Genomic DNA, 21,615 nt, shown 5'->3' with positions numbered 1-21,615 from the left:
TGCAGCCCCTGGTAGGCCTAGGGTGCACCTATGCCCTGGGTACCTATGGTACACTATACAGGGGCTCACAAGGGTGACCCAGTAACCAATCTGGCATGTACCTAAAGTACATGGTATCAATTTAGAGAAAGAGCAGCTGGGCTGTGGGCCTGATTAGCAGGTCCACAGCCACACTAAAGTTGAAAAAACAGAGAATCACAGCAAAAAGTGGGGTAACCATAGGAAGCAGACCCTACTCTCCTACAGGCAGTTCCTCTCTTGAAACCTAAGAGAATCAGAAGGGCCAACACCGAAGAGTTTGATGTGCATTCACCAGGCAATACACTCTGAAACTGCGCCTTTTGCACAATCTGACACTACAGCCCTGTGGATCAAACCCGCTTTAAAAGGGCCAAAGTGAGGACTCCCCACAAGCTACAGATTAACAGAACTCACCTGGATCAGCACTACCAAGAATCCTCAGCCTGGAGTACTACCAGTGGATTTGTAAGGGTTTTTTCCAAGTGGGTTCTGGGAATTGAAGTCACACACGTTCAAGGACCCTGTCGGAGATTCAATACCCTTAGATTGCGTGTTGGACACTTCGGACATGCAAGAAAAACTTCAGGAAAGAGTTCTAACTGGATCAAGCCTGCTGGAGGGCGCTGCACAAGTCTGGTGAGAGATCCTCCAGAACAATTGCTAAATGTTAATTTGTCCCGGTCATATGCAACCAAGTGTCCCAAAGTGGCACTGTTGGTTTCTAAGCACTAGAAAGTGACTAATCTTTAAAAATTCCTATATCTGGTTCCTGTCAGTGGAGCTTTTTAATTTTGGTATCAGTTTAAAGTTAAAAATATGTATTATTTTTATAACTTGGAATTGGATTTTTATTGTGTGTTGTGTCTTAATTATTTACTGAATTGGCATGTTTAAATGCTTTACATACCTATCTTTGAAGTTAAGCCTGCCTGCTCGCAGCCAAGCTACCAAAGGTTAACCATGGGAATGATTTTTTAAGACCTATACTGAGCCCTATATCGTGGCAGTGCGATTATTGCTAGTGGTAAATGCATATCTGCCACTACTAATAATCCACTTTCTAACATTGGCAAAGTAAATTGTAAGAGACAGAGGGTGCACGCAAGAGTAAGCCATATTCTAGCAAGTCTGTACATATTATTCTGCAATGTGTTCTACAAGTGCAATTATAGAAGGTTCGTATTTTATTACTGCACTAGGAGGACTACTGTCATGCCACGGGTCCAAAAAACCCACATAAGAAAGGGGCGTATGCTACTGGAGTTTTTTGTAAGATCCAACTGTTTTACAGATGCATGGCTAACACAAAGCAACCTTGCATGCATGCAGCATAGAAAATAGATTGGGAATGATATTTATTCTCTACACCTGGGGCCTCATGGTACAAATGAAATAAGGTGAGTTAAGAACCCCATTTAATTGACGCACGTTTTTTTTCCATTTTGTGAATTGTGTATGGAGAACAAATTACATTTGCTTGTTTGTAACATTTCAAAATATTGTGCGTCCAATTTGCATAGGCATCTTTGGCCTACATTTATGTCTGACATGTTGTAATGGCGTATTGGTATATTGCAAATGTAGTTAACACAAGTGCGAAGATGGTCCACCTGTGAGGTGCTAATTTTGCTGCCCTGCAATGTTTTTTAATCCTACCTCTACTTTTCTGCCACCGTCTATATACCTGTGTAGCTGCCATGGAGCTACACAAAAAATAATTTACGTGTCACTGCTTTTGCATTAGCTTTCATTTATGATTTGTTTTTTTAACTGGATAGTGATAGCAGTTGACATTTTACCTCCCCAAACTATTTTACGTAAAAATGTACTACAGTGTTGACTTTTGTATTTGACGTACGATTAAGGCACATTTTTAAGACAACCATTTTCAAATGTATAAAGGAGAGCTAAGAATCAATTCAATTCAATTCAAAAATATCTTTATTTCGGTAAAGTTTTACCATAAAAGACGTTTATAATATACATTTTAAAACTGGTTTTGATAAAATGATTTATACAGCAAATTGTAAAATTTTTAAAATCAACTTTTACAAAATCCCTATATGCAGAAAAGTCAGTTCAGAGAATCAAAACGTGGCCAAATAGGCAGAAAAAGAAAATGAGCACCAACTAACAATTAACATGTTGGGCCCAGACCACCTATGTCGCAATGGAAACGCTCTATTAACAACTGCTTAGGTTGCGTAAGAGAGTGCCCTCTTCAAATGAGGAAAAACGACATGCTGGCCGTATATTTGCAATTATTGGGACAGAGAAAAGGCACTCCTAATTGAAGTGCACTCTTATTAGGCCAAAGTGCATATTATCAGGCAACACAGGGCACTCCCAGTGAAAGGCAGCCAATGGCTAAAGAGTGGAGACCCACTGCCCCATTCTGCTGTTGGCGTTAACAAAAGCCTAACGACAGACCACGGATGAAGATGGCCAACCTAAATTCCCTCTATATATGTACATAGGCACTTTTTTTTAATTCACGGTTTCTTCTCATTAGGTTATGCTGGCAACATAGCTAACAGTCTCCAAGCCAGACCTTAAAAAGACACCTTAATGCCTACCTTCTAAGCGGTCAACAAACAGTCGCTTCAGGCTCTGGTAAATGCCAATTTTTATAGTCCCGTACGAGGCCTGCCTTAGTAACGCTGGAGCAATCCTGTAACAAGAGTACAATGAAAGAAATATGAAAAATATGAAAAAACTGCATCAGAGCAAACAAGAAATATGTGACAAAACTTGCATGTTGCAGTTAACTCCAGCTGAGGATAAAAATGGGAGCCGTTGCTTTGAAATAGACTTTCAAAATATTTTTAAGGAGAATATAACGTAGGAGAAATTATTCAAATGGACGTATCCATTGAGCAGGTAATGCAGACTGTGGCAATACCAGAGCGCTTAAGAGGAGTGTGGATCTATGGTGGTCCTCATCAATCCCGGTGCCACACGAGGCCCTAACCTAATGATCGCTGTGCTTGCGATTAGGCTCTATGTTCACATCTGTTTCACCATTTGTCCATCTGTGATGGCGAACTGTGCTGTAATCCACTGGAATAATGACACAAATTAAGCGTAGGCTTTCTTTGGACATCGCTATGGCCCTCATTACATCCTCCCTTGTCCAAAATGGCCCTAACTGGACTCCCTCATAAATCAATAATTTTCCAGACGACCCAAGCCAGGCGTACAGTTGTTCACGGTTATGTTAAGCAGATTTGAAGAGCGCACTAATCGCCCGGGAGGGTATCCCTGCACAGAGCAGGTGAGAGTACGACAAAATCTAGGGCCTAATTGAAAAGCCAGTTCTTGAGCTTCTTGTGGAATTAAAGAAGTGAGGAGGAGGCTCTTATATGTAGTAGTAGGTCAGTCAACGCTTTAGGACCTGCAAACAACAAATCCTGAGGCTCATGCTGCACAAACGTGTGGCCCCCTTCCAGAATGCTGCTCCCATTAGATAGCCCAGATAGTACTCATACTCAACTCTGTCACGCTCCAGCAATGCCTGCAGTGTACGTTTGACACAATGCACTTTCCTTTCACCGTTGCTCTGCGCCTGCCTCAGCATTCTTTTGGAGCTAACCCAAGGGCTATCCTACTTCTCTCGGTCACTCTCCATTGTCTTTGCCACCTTTCTTACTTTGGTACAGGCCAGCTCATCTCTGGTTCCTCTCCGGCCCCTGCTTTTTAAGTAGGTCATGTCACTACATTCTCTGCTCAATCTTGTATAATGTTTTATTAGATTATTATACATACTTTTGAGTGAATTCTGTATAGTTCTGATATAGCTCAGCATTGGGACATTACAAGGCAAACAAATTGCTACTGCATTTATTATTGGGTAATTCAATTGACCTGTCCCTACTGGGCAGACCAATCTCCTTAGACATTTCACTTCGGCTCCTAAAAAGTTTCTCTCAATGTCTACAAATCCCCCTTTGTCTACAGTTCTTATTAATATGAACTGCTGACACATATGGCTTTGTAGGCCTATACAAAAGGAATTATTTTATGAATGAGCTATTTTTGCCTTGAAACAAAGAAGGCATTGTGGAAGAACAGTCATTATGATGAGCTTTATATCATCATCATCATCATCATCATTAAATACTTTATTCAACTCTGACGAGCCATAAAAGTTTGAATCACATAAAATACAGATAAATAAAAAGCATTTAAAAGTCATAAAAAGCAACAATTCATAAAACAAATGGACTCAATATTTGTGCGGATCCGTAGTGCACTTAAAATAAAATTCAACACGGCATGAATAACACCTATGCTTCCTAGGCGATGAGGAAAGAGCCAACTCATGGGACCTAATCTTGTATGCTATTAAAACTGGATTGAGAACCTGCTTCCTCTGTGAGGTATAAAGAGTACAGAATAAGATAAAGTGCGTGTTGCTTTGATATGCAGAGCCATCACAGGGGCAAAAAGGGAGTGATGAAAACCAAGTGCCTTGAGTGGGAAAAGCCACCAGGAAGTGTATTGATTCAAGTAGGAACCTGGTCAGCAAAAATGTATGCCTCTCATTTAAGATGGTCTGTTGAAAAGGAGCGGGCTGTGAACTTGCATTTAAAAACGTTGGGGATGCTCTACCGCCCCAACATGTCGTTCCACCGTACCAGGAGATGGCGTATGTTTAGGTTAGAGAAATAGTCTGGAATACCCAACTTTGTAAAGCTTAGTTTAACAACCATAAGCCATGGAATATCTAGAGGAGTATCCAGGGTACGACAGTCAGTCAGAAGTGTACTACAGAAATTAGCCTCTGGATTCGTCCAAACTCTGAGCCATAGTAACAGGGGCTGTAATTTAATGCGGTCGTCTAAAAAAACATTCCCAACTTCTTCCCGGAAAATAGACATGGAGGCGGATTGCGGTACTGCCAGCAGTCGTCTCAGAAATCTATTTTCAATTGTTTGAAGGGAGTGGCTGTTGGCATAGCCCCAAACGCCAGCCCCACAGGAAGCAATAGATAGGCACTTACTCCTAAAGACAGTAATTGTTTCACTGGCATGTGCCCCACCCTTTTGGAAAATCTAAAAACAGCATCAATTGACCTTTAGAATTGTAAGGCTCTGGTTTACAATAACAAATTCCAATTAAAACCAACAACACCAGGCACACCTAGATAGGTGAAATGCAGGATGTTGGCGATTTCTACACCGCCAAGCACAAATTGTCTGGTTTTATTTATCACACAAGGGAGAGTAAAATTAGATACCATGACTAAAAATCATTTTCCAATCAGACAAGTCTTAAAATGTAGCTCGTATAAACTTTCAGCCTCCTCATACACCATCTCCCAGAAGTTTTTAGGACAGTGACTATAAGGTAGTGGGTATTACGACAAGCAATCTTATTAGTGTAAATCCTGTTTGGGTGTCTTACCACATGGTTACAAGGTGTGCTAAACGGTTGGCAATAATCTTCATTTATATCTGGTACTTATAAGGCTAATAGATTATAAGGGGCACATTTTGTTTATTTTCATCTTGTTTTGAAATATTATTTTTCTCTACTTTAAAGTAGGGGCTTCTGACTTAGAGTGCCAATAAATAGCTAATATAGTTTCTGGCTTAATAATTTCTCCAAAATATTCTACATTTTCCAGGAAGGTCATCTGATTCAGTCACTGTTCCATTTGGCATTGGCTTTATCCTTCCGAACATTTTAAACAGTGGGGTGCTGTGTCTCATGCTAAAATCTGATACAGTGCTGCAGCATCAAATTTTTTTATTCAATTCCCCCGTTTCCAGTGCCCCAGTTACTGGGTCAATAATCTCACAGAGTTTGGCTCAGGAGTCTTTTGCGTGTTATCTGCCAGACCAAAAACCAAAGTACCTTTTACTTTTTCTCGAAGCTTTTTGTGAAGACATGTGCTATGTTTCTGTGCGTCTTTATCCTGGAGTTTCTGCTGTAACTTCCTGGTCACCTGGCTCAGTTTCAAAATCTGCTCCAGTGATGGATAACTCAACTTCAGCTAACCAGGAAGCAAACTTTGAAAGAATCCCCTTTAATAAGTCCTGTTGAATTGCAATGATTTGATGCTCTGTCCCTCATAAGATCTAGTCCAAACTATTCAGAAAATCAGGTCAGGGATGGACAGGTCACGTGCCGCAAAAATTGGAACAATAGTCAAGTTACTTACCTTGGGTAAATAAATTTCGTGTGGATACTATATCTTTCTGTGGATTCCTCAGTTTATGAATAACTCCCAGGTGCCAGTATGAATCTAGAAAGCTTCCCCTCAGCAACTATTCTTTAGTACTGCTAGGTGGCATCAGCATCTCCTATCACAGCTGTCCGTCTGTCCGTCTGCCGGCCCGCCCGCCCGTCTAGGACAGGCTTCTCAAACAAGTAGCTTGTGAGCTACTGGTGCACCCCAGCCTACTAAAGTAGACTGTTTTGCTTGATTGTGTTAATATATGTATCACAAAATTGAAAAACATGTATTGGAGACGAAAATATGTGTATTTTCAGAACTCTGATGTTTGTAGACAAATTGAGGAATTTCCAAAATATATTTAAAGTTGATATTTGCTGGATAAATCATTTGGCATCGGGGAGACTTATTACTAAAATTGTAACCATGGTGCCAGGGCATTGCAACTTTGACTCGTGTATTAACCCTGTAGAAGGATTCCAAATTGATAAACCCATTTTCACGTTACTGCCGACTACCTTGCCTTATGTACCGAGGTAGTCACTGTTAGTAATCTTGCATGGCAGGTCTCTAGCATAACCTTGTCTCACGTGGTCACTATTACCACAATAATAATATTAGTAGCTCAATATGATTTACGTGGAACATAGGTAGCTCTTATAACAGAAAGGGTTGAAGGCCCCTGGTCTAGGATGTGAGCAGATAGGCCCTCACAGTGTGAAGTCTGGAGCACATTTTTTCGCACCCATCTAACACATGCAGGGAAAATCCAAGACACCTTTTCAACAGCAAATGATAACACCTGCAAAGTGGATCCCACTGGCCCCAGCGTACAACACGCCGAGTCCCACTACCATCCATTTGCTGTGCATGCACTGCTCATTCACACACACAATAGACTAACACAAAGAATGTCAACACAGGTAGGTCTTAGACCACACTTTCACCGTCAAAAAAGGTCTGGTCACACTATGAACTCACAAAACATGGCATGCTACCCCACCAGTTTAAGCGATGTACCCAGGGCAAGGACAGTAGTTCAGGATGAGGGCACGCTTTTGCTCCCTTCCAGCTCTTAGATTAAGTCCTGGAACTAGTGTTGTCAAAGACGTGTGGTAAATAAAATTACCGGAACTATTTTTCTATACATTAAATGACAATAAGGATAGCTCAATAAATGAGAGGCAGAGTCCGTGATATCTGAGTCATACGGGTTTTAATTTAGTGGCTCGAGTCACTGGACATCGGGTTCCATCACCACTAAGGTTCAGGAAGGGATATTCAACATTTTATTAACATCACACATTATATATAGTAAAACGGTATAATTGAAATGAATACAGTAGGCGTAACAAGTGAAAAAGAGAGATAGGAACACATGGGCGTAAAAGAAGGCGTGTAAAGAGGCGTACACGTAGGCGTGCACTTTGAAGAGTCAGAGAAGTGTCATAAGTGGGTGGATGCAAAGAGAAAGTTTGCAGGGTCAGCAGAAACCTTTACTCGACATGCGCGCGCAACTTTTAGTCATGACGTGTAAGTGACGTGTAACTGGGGAGAGCTGGGGGCTTGACTTTAGCACTAGTAGAGGAGTCTGGTGTCTGGGATGTCAGAACGACCTGCACCTATAGCATATCTGGTATCTTGTGTTTAGAGGATGTATTATCTGAAGTAAAAGGTCTCTCGGGCAGAGGCCGTTCAATACTGAATGCTAGTGCGTGCATATGGTTCCTCATGCAATGCGCGGGGCCATGGGCCTACTATGGCAACGGGTTCAGTAAATCACTTGCAAGGAGGCGGGAAGGCAGGGCCCTTTGCTCTGCAGCCGGGAATATGATTACCTATTTCACTAGACTGGAATGTATTTTCACGGAGGCTGAACAGATAACTGTAGGCAAAATATCGTCTTGGCAGACAGGCCAGGCCGAGCCGAGCACCGCTTGGCTGGGCAGGAAGTAAGGTAGAGGTCAGGGATGCATACCTAAACTGCAGCTTTCAGAGACAGAAGAGGCTCGGAGCCTCAATTAAGGGCCTGGCTCGACTGAGCCAGAAAAACGTGAAAAACGTGTGCTTTGCGATATTTAAAAGTGCACCATGTAAATGCATTGGAAACGTAGGCCTTAATGCGGAATCAGTACTTTATACATGGAGGGCTCACTAACTGACATGCTAACATTAGACGGAAATGCAGAGGCATTATCATGGCAGGCACGGGAAGGGAATTACATGACATACATGGGGCACGGGTGCATGGATGGGGTGCGAGTGGGGGACACATTGACCATACAAAAATGTCTATTTCCTCATTCCCTCCTTGGCCCCTACTGCGCCCTTTAGGATATATCTATCTTCATGAGACCATCTATTTGTTCGTATAACATCATTTGCTCATCTTTCTTCATTCGGGAACGGGAACGTGAACGTGGACGGGGAATACAAGCAGTGGCGCACAAGCCGCAAATCGCTGGCCCACATTGCAGACAGAGACAACAACTGAATAATATGAGCAGTATGATTCCTAGGAATGACAGTACTTTCCATCCCCAGGCTGATATCACACTCCAGAGCCAACCGGACCATGTCCAGGTGCCAGGATTCTGGTGTATCTGGTGAGCTATTTTATGAAGCCTTGTTATTGCTTTATACACTGATGGTGCGTTATTAGGAATAAACACACAACAACTGGATCCGATCACTCTACAAGCTCCACCCCTATCGGCCAGGATGACGTCAAGAACAAGGCGGTTTTGAAGAACAACAAGTCTCATAGCAGACTGCTCCTTCGGTCAAGTTGCATAGAGCAGAAGTAGTCTCATTCACTACTGCTTCCAAAGTTCTGGTTAATCTACGTATTAATTTACTATTTTGAATGGGGCCTATGAAGAAAAAGAATCCTTTATTGAAATCGGTATATTGCTCCAATGTTGTTTCAGTCTGATCGACAATCGGAGACTCGATCTCCCTTCTATGTCTTATATGTACAAGGTGGGAATTGCGATGATAATCGGATGGGGCTAGAAAAACAGGTGGTAATAGGAACGCAATGTAACACGTTCCATCCCAATCCAATGGCAGACGTACATAAGCTGTCTGACCACATATAAAATAGGAATGGCGGAAAGCTTTGAAAGTAGACTTTCCTTTATCACTGAATTCGACCACAGTAGTACAATCACTGTGTCCTAGATGTACTGACCCATTCTTTCTAACGCACAATTCACCTTTCACTGGTAAAACTGTTATAAACGGTAAGTCCGAATTAGTCTCGGACTGGACGTTCAGAATCATGAGGTTAAGGGAAAAATTTCCTAATCCATACACTTCATTTTCTAGATCGGTCCCTGTCCTTTGGGGAAGACCGTCCTTGTCTGGGAAACATGCTGGATTCATAACCGTATTCAGGTTCCCCCATATCCAATTGCCCTGGGAAACTTTGGACTTACTATCTAATGAGGACATTAAAGTAAACCATGCCCCGCACGAACCATTATGTGTAAACGGATAGGGAAAGAGGGGCAGAGCTCCCTTGTATTTCTGATAAGGTGGGAGTCGGCCGCATACCCAGCAATTTGTGGCATTGCTGGTCTGATGAGAATGGTGTAACATACGGATAAAAGTGTTGTTGCGCAGTGCTAGACGATAGGACAATTCGTGTGGTGGCAGGTCACTGAAAGTGTGCTCTATAGTGTCATTGAAAGAAGTATGTACATGTGAACCAAGAGGAGGAAAGAAAACATGTAACGTCCAGCTTATACATGATCGTAATACTCAGAAAAAACATAAAAAGCAATGTAACGATGCATCTACTACGTAGATTTTTACAGTATTTCATTTTCTTGACTTTCTGTCTATCTCTCTCACTATTTGGGTCTATCTCATACATGTCAGAAACCTGTCTAACCGCTTCACCCGAGGGGGACTTAAACAATTAAACGCTGTCTGACTTACTAGACCATAACTTTGCTTTATTCTCCTGTTGCAGAGTTTTCTCTAACAGAGGGAGTTTAGTGTCAGTATCAGAATCAGGGCAGTCCTTGGGAAATGTCTCTGGACACAGTCCATGAAATCTTTTTATGTGGCTGGAATGAAGCCAGCCTTTCCTTCCCTCGACTTTCACGGCGATCCTCGTGGTCATCAACACCAGCTTCGGCTCCCGCCACCTGGGCTCCAGAGGGCTTGAGCGGTCGAAGTTCCTTATACACACCAGATCACCCGGAACGATTTCATGCGGTTTAACTTGGGTGTTGTCCGGGAAAGCAGCCGCGACCTGTGAACGACAAGAGAGTAGTGCAGACATCAAGGAAGCCAGGTAATCTGTCAGCATATTACTATCAACATCGGTGATCTTGCGCGGCATAGGCGTACCCCACATATTTGGTGGTCTGCCGAAGACTGCCTCGTAAGGAGAGAGTCCGGTTCTGGAATGAGCTACCATACGCATTTAAAAGAGGGCAACCGGCAGGGCTACCATCCAATCTACACCTTTTTCTGCACAGACCTTTGCTAACCGTGTTTTCAGAGTCTGATTATGTCTCTCAACGAGACCAGCTGCTTCGGGGTGTCGTACGCAGTGGAATTTCCACTGGTACCCTAACAGGAGTGATACCTGTTTCATCAGTTCGGACGAGAATGGCTGTCCATTATCTGAGTACACGACACGGGGCAAGCCGTATCGCGGGAAGAATTCACGAACCAACTGCTTGGCAGTGGTTACAGCAGTGTAATCTGGAACTGGGTACGCTTCTGTCCATCTGGATAGGGCACACACAACTACGAGGACATACTTGAATCCTCGGCATCTGTCCATCTGGATATAATCCATCTGGAGGACTTCGAAAGGGTGGTCAGGAGGATGAAATCCACCTTGTTCCACGGGAATGCCTTTGCCTGGATTGAACTGACAACAGATCATGCAGGTACGCACTTTCTGTTTTGCTGCTGCACGTAAATGCTTGTTGAACCAAATATGATGGATACTGTCTAACATAGCTTTTTCTCCTAAGTGTGCTGGACTATGTGCTGTATTAATGATAACTTGAACCATAGAGTCGGGGAGAAACCATGTGGCTTTTCCCTTTGTCATCCATCCCTGATCTGTCTGGACCCCTCCTTGTTCAGTCCATTTCTTGATTTCGTCCGGAGTGGCACGTGTCTGAATGTCGAGTACATCTTGTGTGGGATCCCTGACTGCCATGCAATGCGTCAGTGGAGTTACTTCAGTCTTTGTCGTGTCAGTCGGAATGTCTGTTTGAGCCTGAGCTGTAAGTTTAGCTGTTCAATCTGCCAGGTCGTTACCCTGGGAAATGGTGTCAGTAACTTTCGTATGTGCTTTGCACTTCATGATGGCAATGGCTGTAGGTAAGTGTATTGCATCTAACAGAGCTTGAATGAGGGGACCATGCTGGATTTTTGCTCCATGGGAGGTCAGAAAACCTCTCTCTTGCCAGAGAACACCGAAGTCGTGAACGACTCCGAATGCGTACTGTGAATCTGTGTATATGTTTACTTTCAGATGCTTGGCTCGTATACAAGCTTGGGTCAGAGCGATGAGCTCTGCTGCTTGGGCAGACAATGTGTCAATACGATGTGTTTCTATGACTTCATTTTCAGTGGTCACTGCATATGCGGCCACTAACACTCCAGTGCTTGTTCTCATACATGAACCATCCACGTAAAGTGTCAGGTCTGGGTCGGGTAAGGCAATATCTGTCAAGTCTTGTCTTGGTTTCGTCATTGTGTTAATGACTTCCACACAGTCATGTGGTGTAGGGTCTGCTGTAATTGAGGGTAACAGTGTAGCAGGGTTTAATATGTTGCAACGTCTGATCTCGATGTGTGGCTGAAACAGTGTCAGTTCATATCCTGTCAATCGTGCTATGGTCAGGTGCTGAGTCTGTGTCCTGTTTAAGAGAACTTCCACGGAGAGCGGAACCTGTACTGTCAGGGGATGTCCTAATACTATGGAGTCGCTTTGTCTGATTGCTAGAGCTGTTGCTGCAACTGATTTTAGGCACGCAGGCAGAGCCTGGGCTACTGGATCCAATGTACTAGAAAAATAAGCACAAGGCTTGTGTTTTCCTGCTTGATCTTGTGTGAGAACAGATAATGCTGTGCCATCGCGTTCAGTGACAAAAAGTGTAAAAGGTTTGCTGTAACATGGTGTCGCTAAAACAGGTGCTTGACATAAGGCTTTCTTCAGTTCATCAAAAGCATGTGTATGTTCCTGAGTCCAAGGGAGGACAGTCGAAGTCGCTGCCTCCTGGGTTGTCAACTGTATGAGTGGTTTGGCTAGATATGCGTACTGGGGAATCCATTGTCTGCAGTAAGAAGTGAGGCCAATGAAGGCCCGTACTTCCTTTTGTGTCTTGGGCTGTGGAAGATGTGCAATTAACTGGATGCGGTCAGGTGTCAACTGTCTACCCCTCTTGGACAGCAAGTGTCCAAGGTAAACCACTTGCTGGGCACAGAATTGTAGCTTCGAAGGGGACACTTTATGCCCCTTTTCGGACAGAAAATACTAGACTGTCCGTGATGCACGTTCACAGTCACGTTCTGTCCGTGCTGTAATCAATAGATCGTCAACATACTGGAGTAGGGCAGTGTCGGTAGGCATGTGAATACTGTCTAGTTGTCGTTTCAGTGCTTGACTATAAATACTAGGGCTTTCGGTGAACCCTTGAGGAGCACGTGCAAATTTGAAGCTTCGACCATTTAAACAGAATCCGAAAAGATACTGGCTTTCCGGATGAATGGGGACACTAAAGAAGGCGTTCTTGAGATCTATTACAGTGAAGAACGCAGCTTCGGAATCAATGGCAGTCAATAAGGAAGAAATGTCTGGGACCACTGGGTACTGGGGTATTATGCATTTGTTTAATTCTCAAAGGTCAATCACCAGTCTGTAGACCGGTGGTGCATTAGGGTCAGTTAGTTTAAGAATCGGGATGATTGGAGAATTACACACATTGGAGTCAGTTTCTACAACCACTCCTTGTGCAATGAGTTCGTCAACAATTTTCAGTAAGGCAACTACAGCATCAGGTGGTAATTTATATTGTCGGATTCGTGGCAGTACAACTCCTTGCTTGAGTGTAACACGATATGGTGTAATGTGCATGTAACCTACATCAGTCGAACCTTGTGCCCATAAACGCTGTGGAACATTCTGAAGTCTGGGATCAAAATCTCTCAACACATAATGTCCTTTAAAATCACGTAAAAACAATCTCACTCCTTCCGGAGAACAACAAATCACTGCTCCCAGCGCTTTCAACGTTTTTATACCAAGCAAGTTTTCTGGACATGATTTCGTAAGTAACAAGTCTGTAGTGCGAGACAATGGACCAACTTCTAGGGAAACTGGCTTTGACACTTCGTTAACAATAGGCTTTCCTGAAAATCCCAGGGAAATATTCTGTGAGCCTGAGAGGGGTGCCCCTGGAACCTCGTCATGACTGATGGTAGTTCTGCTCGCCCCTGTGTCAATCAAAAATTTTCTGTCTTTCCCTAATACTTGACTATGTACATAGGGACCCTCTTGATCTACAGGAACCTCGATAAGGGGCAAGCCAACCTCCCTCTCTAGGCTGTTTCATGAGTACTGCTGATCATCTGGGTAGTCTGACTGTGCATACTGGTACATTTGTTGTGTAACATGTTGTGTGGCAGCAATGGGTTGGGGTTGGGGTACAGCTACTGTCTGTTGTGCGTTCTGCGGAGGTTGCGTGTTCTGCGGAATATTCTGTGGAACATGTTCTTGTCTAGGTGGACGCGGTCTTTCTTTCGTCTTGCCTGTAGCGATATTGTGTCTCAGAACGGCACATTCGTTTATATAGTGACCTGGCTGTTTACAGTAATTGCAGTTCCCTTTAACAGGAGCTGCAGAATGACCGGACGGCGCCGTACCCCTCTTCTGACCATCAGCTGGGACGGACTGAGCAACTAGTACTTTCATTTTCGTGTCTTTTATACGTCTCTGTTCGTGTTCTTCTCTAATTCGGTTCTGGTGGTACTGTAACATTTGTAACATTTGGGAAGGGCTATTTGCTTGCCATGTACTCTCAACTTTCAGTACTCTATTTTTAACTTGTGGTAAGGAATTCTCTACTAATTTGGTCACAAAAAGATGTGGATACGATTCACTACTTGTTTTCAGGCCACTATTAATAATGAAACATTTCTCGAATCTGGAATAAAAATCACTAGTGTCTTCGTCTTGTTTTTGTTTGCAGGCTGAGATAGCATCCCAATCTTCCTTTTTAGTAGCTAGTAATCTTGGCAAAACCTGTATTAATAACTCGGGCAATGCTCTGGCTTTTTCTCCAAAACCAGTACCAGGGATTCGTGTATTATCTTCGTTTTCTAATTCTGCCCAGTCAATCTTTTTCTCTCCCACTTCCCATTCTTTTTCTTTGAGTTTTTCGTAAATACCTGCAGGCAACAGAACTTTCAACATTTTAATGATATCGGGATACGTATACTCCCCCATGCGGAGCATGTCTTTTAATTCACGGTGAAACCCTGCTGGATCTTTATCGTGACAGGGCACTAATTTTTTCATTTCCAATAATTCTATTTTCGTTAAGGGGTGTAAACAAATACTCGTTCAAGCTCACCACCTGTTGTCCGGACGGGATGAACTTCTCGTAAGGGATTCTGTCTGTCTATGTAAAATGTTTTCCTTACTGGGGGTGGAACGGAAACAAAATGTGGAGTCAGGAAAGTCCTGTATTTGTGTCGCTGTTCTAGAATGACATTAATTAAATCGGTACCTAGGCCTCTCCATCTACCTAGGAGTAACTCTTCCAATATATTATATAGGGGACCTGGATCAGAATGCTGACTTTCGTACAATGTAATGAGATGTTGAATCATGTACATACCAGCTAATCGCCGTTCGTCTGGGGACACATTCAAAAATGTTTTCGCCACTATGTCATCTTTATATACGCTAGTATTGCCAGCCCATTGTACTGCTGACCGGGCTAGTTCCTGTTCATGCATGGTACTAAGTTCACTGTAACCTATTCGTTGTTTCAGTACTTTATCAGTGGCTTGGAATAGATGTTCAAGAGAACATTGTTCTGGTATGGGAGAAAGAAAACGTTTCTTGCATTCTGGGCGTATGGGTTTGTCAAAAGGTCTCGCCCTACCTACGTACGCTATTCTATTTGGGTTCTCAGTTTCTATATCATCGTATTCTGAGACTTCATCCTCTTTCTCAGTTTCGTTCTCGTCGGCCTGTGCCAAGGCCCTTTCTTTCTCACGTATGTCTAGAATTTCCTTACGGATTTTCCTGTACATTGACTCTACACTAGTTTGTTTATCATGCTTTCCGGCCGCTATGTTATCACTCCAATTTAACATACGTTTAGTTACTTCTCTGTGTGGTTGGTCTTGTTCCCTGATCAAACAATTTATCAAGAACTGTAAAATCATACGTTGAGTTTCCACCTTTCTGTGTGTCATGGCCTCCTGTATACTTTCTGGTCCCTCCCCCGTTCTAATGAAGTGATATATCTTGTCTAATTTCTCTCTCATGCATGGTAAAGTGATCAAATAATCTGCAACGCGCCTTAATCGTAGTGAGTGTAAGACCAATGAGTCATCACCCGGTACTGGATCATATATGCAATCAGTAAGGTTCTTTCTAAGATTTGCGTATGTTGCCTTGGGCGTTTGTTCCAGTGCTAAGTCTCGTAATGATATTCCTTTTACTTGAGGAGGGGTGGAGAAACCTCCTGCCGCGGCTCCTAGATGTGAGCCACTGGGGCTGGCATGTTGTACTGGCACTGGTAATATTGGTGCTGGTAAAGTAGGTGTAGGTAATGTAGGTTGGTCCTGGGTTGCAGGTGGATTAAAAGGATTGCCAGGACCAGTGGCAGGAGAAACGGTGGGGGGAATCGTGTCATTACCCGGGTTGTGAGAATGGATATTTGGAGGAGGATTTGTATTTACATACTCTGGGACAGTGTCATCTAAGTAGGAAGAAAGGAAAATTTCCGCTGCGGTCTGTTTATGACGAAGTTTAGTGGGGACCAATGGTGACGGCAAATTACTGGGTACTTCCGGGGTCGCCTTAGGCAGGCCCTCGGCAAGAACGGGATACATGCCTTTAATAAGGGCATTTCTTTGTCTGTCTAATTGTTCAGCTTTAACTCGTTCACCTTCTTCTAGTAGTTCTCTTTCTTGGGCCCTTTCGGATTCTTCTCTACTTCTCTCTGCTTTCTTGATTTCTTTCTCTGTTCTTCTATGCGCTTCTTTACGCCATAATTCTATGGCATCTTTCTGGGATTGTCTGACTTTCTTTTTCCAAAGTGCTTCCTCTACTCTCATGATGCATTCAGCATCCCATGTCCCTGAAACAGGCCATCTATGTTTCTCTTCCAGATCCTTGGTGTAGTCAACCCATAAGTCTAAGTACAGTATGGCATCTAAGCCATGTTTATGGTACATAAAATGACCGGGAGTGTCGTTAGGCGGGACGGGAACTGCTTCTTCGAGTATCCCTTTCCTGGTTCCTATCTGACGTAATTTCGAGAACAGCGGCATGTTTGAACTCACTTGAACGTGAACACAATAAACACAGTAATGAATTGCAAACAATCATTCATACCACGACATTAAACACATTAAAACATTTCGGCCAGATACTACCTGGTACATAGAAAAACACAAGTCTGAAAATCTCGAAGGACAATACTAGAATACTGAATTACTGGATGCACTGCTAAAACAGTACAGACATACCGGTCCCATAAAGAGACACGTCATACCGTATCCACCTAAGTGAACACGTCTGGACCGGATCTGTGTACCCAGACCCGTCTTGACCGGGCACAAATCAATGAACCCGTCTATATGCGTTCCCAACAACGGTACTCACCGGGAAGCAGAACTGAAGGCCTCGGAAACTCGATACTGGACTGGACTGGACTGCTACGGCGTCTGGCTGCTACTACGCATGCGCTTCGGAACAGGTGGGCCTCCGGATACCTCGGACCTTGCTCTCTCGGCTTGGGCTCTGGTCGGGACTCTCCGCATTCCTCACCGCCTCGTCTGGATGCCGGGTCGCAGTCTCCGTCTCCTCCGTGGGCCTGAGGGAATTAGCAGGAAAACCCGCAGGTGTGCACAGGAGTCCGTCACGGCTGTAGAAGGGGTCAGGGGCCTGCGTTACATCGCCGGCGCGTGGGGAAGGGGAGGGGTTCCTGTTCGGGCGCCAGATTATGTGGTAAATAAAATTACCGGAACTATTTTTCTATACATTAAATGACAATAAGGATAGCTCAATAAATGAGAGGCAGAGTCCGTGATATCTGAGTCATACGGGTTTTAATTTAGTGGCTCGAGTCACTGGACATCGGGTTCCATCACCACTAAGGTTCAGGAAGGGATATTCAACATTTTATTACCATCACACGTTATATATAGTAAAACGGTATAATTGAAATGAATACAGTAGGCGTAACAAGTGAAAAAGAGAGATAGGAACACATGGGCGTAAAAGAAGGCGTGTAAAGAGGCGTACACGTAGGCGTGCACTTTGAAGAGACAGAGAAGTGTCATAAGTGGGTGGATGCAAAGAGAAAGTTTGCAGGGTCAGCAGAAACCTTTACTCGACATGCGCGCGCAACTTTTAGTCATGACGTGTAACTGGGGAGAGCTGGGGGCTTGACTTTAGCACTAGTAGAGGAGTCTGGTGTCTGGGATGTCAGAACGACCTGCACCTCTAGCATATCTGGTATCTTATGTTTAGAGGATGTATTATCTAAAGTAAAAGGTCTCTCGGGCAGAGGCCGTTCAATACTGAATGCTAGTGCGTGCATATGGTTCCTCATGCAATGCGCGGGGCCATGGGCCTACTATGGCAACGGGTTCAGTAAATCACTTGCAAGGAGGCGGGAAGGCAGGGCCCTTTGCTCTGCAGCCGGGAATATGTTTACCTATTTCACTAGACTGGAATGTGTTTTCACGGAGGCTGAACAGATAACTGTAGGCAAAATATCGTCTTGGCAGACAGGCCAGGCCGAGCCGAGCACCGCTTGGCTGGGCAGGAAGTAAGGTAGAGGTCAGGGATGCATACCTAAACTGCAGCTTTCAGAGACAGAAGAGGCTCGGAGCCTCAATTAAGGGCCTGGCTCGACTGAGCCAGAAAAACGTGAAAAACGTGTGCTTTGCGATATTTAAAAGTGCACCATGTAAATGCATTGGAAACGTAGGCCTTAATGCGGAATCAGTACTTTATACATGGAGGGCTCACTAACTGACATGCTAACATTAGACGGAAACGCAGAGGCATTATCATGGCAGGCACGGGAAGGGAATTACATGACATACATGGGGCACGGGTGCATGGATGGGGTGCGAGTGGGGGACACATTGACCATACAAAAATTTCTATTTCCTCAGACGGCGTAGGCACCTGCGCCCACAATACATTAGCATGATGCCAGGGCCAACACAAAAAACATACCAAAATAAAACGAATCAAGATACCGCTTTCAGATGCATTAAAGCAGGGATACATGCCTGCTTACTGTGCAGGGTACATCGCAGTCCCAACATTCTTGCTTGAGTGCGGAGAAGTCAGTAATAAAGGGAATTAGCATATTATACTCAGCTCCTTGTCTTGTTGCTTCAGAAGTTCCCATTAAAAGTATGACAAAAGAGAACTAATGGTTAGTGAATGACAGTAGGGAGGAGAGTATCAACTAAGAAAAAAACGCAGTCAGGTCTACACAGGTAGGAGAAACGCCCAAAATGGTTTTTAAATAAACCTTCTAAGAACCTGCTTGGAGGTGACAAGAAAAGTTCAGAACTCAAAAAGAAAAAAGGTTTGGCAAATGGCTTCCCTGTTCTGCTGCTAGTGCCAGCATGTATACCTAGACAATAGAGCAGCCACTTCCACCTGTGCTTATTACTAGCCCTTTAATGGTGGCTTTCCCTTTGAAGCTCGCCTTTTGGGTCAATACCCAGTCTGATTTCCTGCCTGGAGAAGGTAATACCTCCTCCAGTGGCAGGCTTCTATTGTTATTTTTCGTGGGAGTCGATCACGCATCTATGCAGGAAGGCAAAAGCTGTCTCCGGGCCAGACCTTGTGTGCAACCGTAAATGGGCACTAGAAATCTTGGGTAACCTAAGTGACAACTTCAAAAGTTGCGCTTTGCCCACCAGTGACATTAAATTAGATTTAACGATTAAACCGGATTTAATGCACCGATTGTTATGATCCCTTACAGTACCAGCTTTACTAGTCCCTTTCAGAAGTTAGCAGGGTTGAGATGTCAGCCTGTAACTCTGTACCGAACAATGGGGTTACCAGCCCTTCCACAGTAAAATCAACAATTTAGGGATTTACTGCTGAAACATAAAAGCAAATGTTCCACCTTTTATATACAACACCCTTCCTTAGGGCTTGACAGGTCTAGCTTAGGTGTGAATTACAGATATTAAACAAACATTGGCATAGCCAATAGGTCTTGCCTTCGGGATCTTTTAAGTTTTAGTCATGTTTTATATTATTGTATGTGAAAGTTCTAATAAATGTGTTAAAACTTTCACATACAATAATATAAAACATAACTAAAAAGTGAGAGCCGGGGGTCACAGAGAGTAGAGGCAGGGTGCTGTGGCATAGAGCTAAGCAGGCAGAATGTACTGGAAACACGGGGTGCGAGTGCGGGGGGAAGCGGGGCAGAGAGTAGAGACAGGGAGCAGGGTGCAGTGCTATAGAGCCGGAAAGGCAGAGGGCACCAGAAGCACATGGTGAGAGCAGGAGCGGGGGGCAGAGAGTAGAGACAGGGAGCAAGCAGGTGTGAGAAAGTGGCTCTATATATACTGGACCAAAGTAAGGTAGAGTGTGTATAGAGACCACAAACCCCAGAGGTATAACAGAGGTTAAAGTCAGGGCTGACCTTACCCTCAAAAGTGGTAGCTTGGTCGAGCAGTAAGGCAGTACCAGAGGACAGTGTAAAGCATTTGTTGTACACAGTCAGCAAAAGGTTTCACACACTCAATGACTGAACTCCAGGCCAATTGTTTTTATATCAAAAGATATAGTATACTTTTCTCAATTATGGGTGATCTCAGGTAATTACTTTGCAGAAAGGTAATAACTGGGCAAACACAATAGGTACAGGGGTCGCAGTAAGCAACACAATTCTTAACACAATTTAACATTGAGCTCAATGGGTTTTTCTACAAAAATGCAGTTAATTGCTTTGTAGATTACTTTTGTAATTCCAGGACTGGATCCTAGATTCAGTCTTGGGGTGTAAGCTGAAAACAGTTTAGTAAAAACGTTGTGGTTATTGCAATGCTTTTTAAGGAATATAAAGGTATTTCAAAAGTTCACACTAAGAAACTTTTCAGTGAAAATCTAGCAATGTTATCCAATGGGAGAAAATTCAGGTTACAGGTAAAGTACGTTCTGATTACTTATATAATCCAGTACTGGGCTGGTATGTTTCAGTAGTGGATACGATTTTTAATGAATATTTCAAGTTTTCAAAAGTAGACAGAAGAAATTTCATAGACAAGCACACAATGGATTCCTATGGAGAAAATTCAGGTTACTAGTAAACCTGGTTAGGATTACTTTTGCGGTTCAGTACTGGGCTAGAAGGTACAGTACTGGCTTCTCTCCTAATCACAGGTGAGTACTTCGGAATTCGGTATTCAGCTGATTTTATAGGAATATTTTAGAGTTTCAAAACTTCACACTTCAAACCAGCCAATGTTATCCTATGGCAGGAAAGTGAGTTATCGGTTTCCAGGTGAGGACTCTACCAGTGAAGTTAGGGTTCTGGGCATAGACTCAGGGGTCTCCCAGGGTCAGGTAGGTACTGTTGGTACACCCTCAGCGGCACAGGGGCAACCGGGTGCAGAGGTAGTTAGGCCCAATGTTATCCAATGAGAGGCAGGGGGCCTAGGGTTGGTGGCGGCTGGCTAGCGGGCCACACGGCTGTGGGAGCTGGGCTCCTGGAGACTTGCTCAGGGCAAATGGGGAAGTAGGTTAGGAAACAGGGTGCACGGCCGGAGGCACTCGGGCGGCTGGGTGCAGGGCGCTTTTGAGCTGTCGAGCGCTCAATGTTACTCAATGGGAAAGGTAAAAAGGGAACAAAGGCTGCAGACTCGGGGACGGTGATTCTTCAGGTGCGACCACCACTTCGAGAGGTAAGTTGGGGTCCTGGAGAAGAGGTAGGTACCCCAAAGGGAGGCACTGGGGGTGGCAGGGCGCAGGGTGCAGGGGTGTCTTTGGGCGTCAGGAAATCTTACCCTCAGCTGGTCGCGGTTGGAGGGCTCCCTAGTTCTGAGGCTGCAGGCGTCGTCTGGTTTGTCGAGGAGGGCCTTTTGGGCACTGGACTTCGGGTTCCAGTTGCCAGGGGAATGTCCTCGTGGTCTTAGATCACTCGGGC

General features: G+C 44.0%; 1 protein-coding gene across 1 annotated transcript in view; it reads right to left on the bottom strand.

The window, feature by feature from the left end:
* Window positions 1-21,615, bottom strand: part of SLC25A14 (solute carrier family 25 member 14) — a 329,441-nt gene that overhangs the window by 40,619 nt on the left and 267,207 nt on the right. Inside the window, exon 4 of the mRNA XM_086964677.1 lies at window positions 2,598-2,692. Coding sequence (XP_086820803.1) covers window positions 2,598-2,692 — 95 coding nt within the window. The remainder of the gene's footprint in view (window positions 1-2,597; window positions 2,693-21,615) is intronic.

This window comes from Lissotriton vulgaris, chromosome 4_1 (genome assembly GCF_964263255.1).
Source record: "Lissotriton vulgaris chromosome 4_1, aLisVul1.2, whole genome shotgun sequence".
Taxonomy (NCBI): Eukaryota; Metazoa; Chordata; class Amphibia; order Caudata; family Salamandridae; genus Lissotriton; species Lissotriton vulgaris.
Note: the sequence above shows the minus strand (reverse complement) of the source record. Positions and strands in the feature narration are given on the sequence as shown.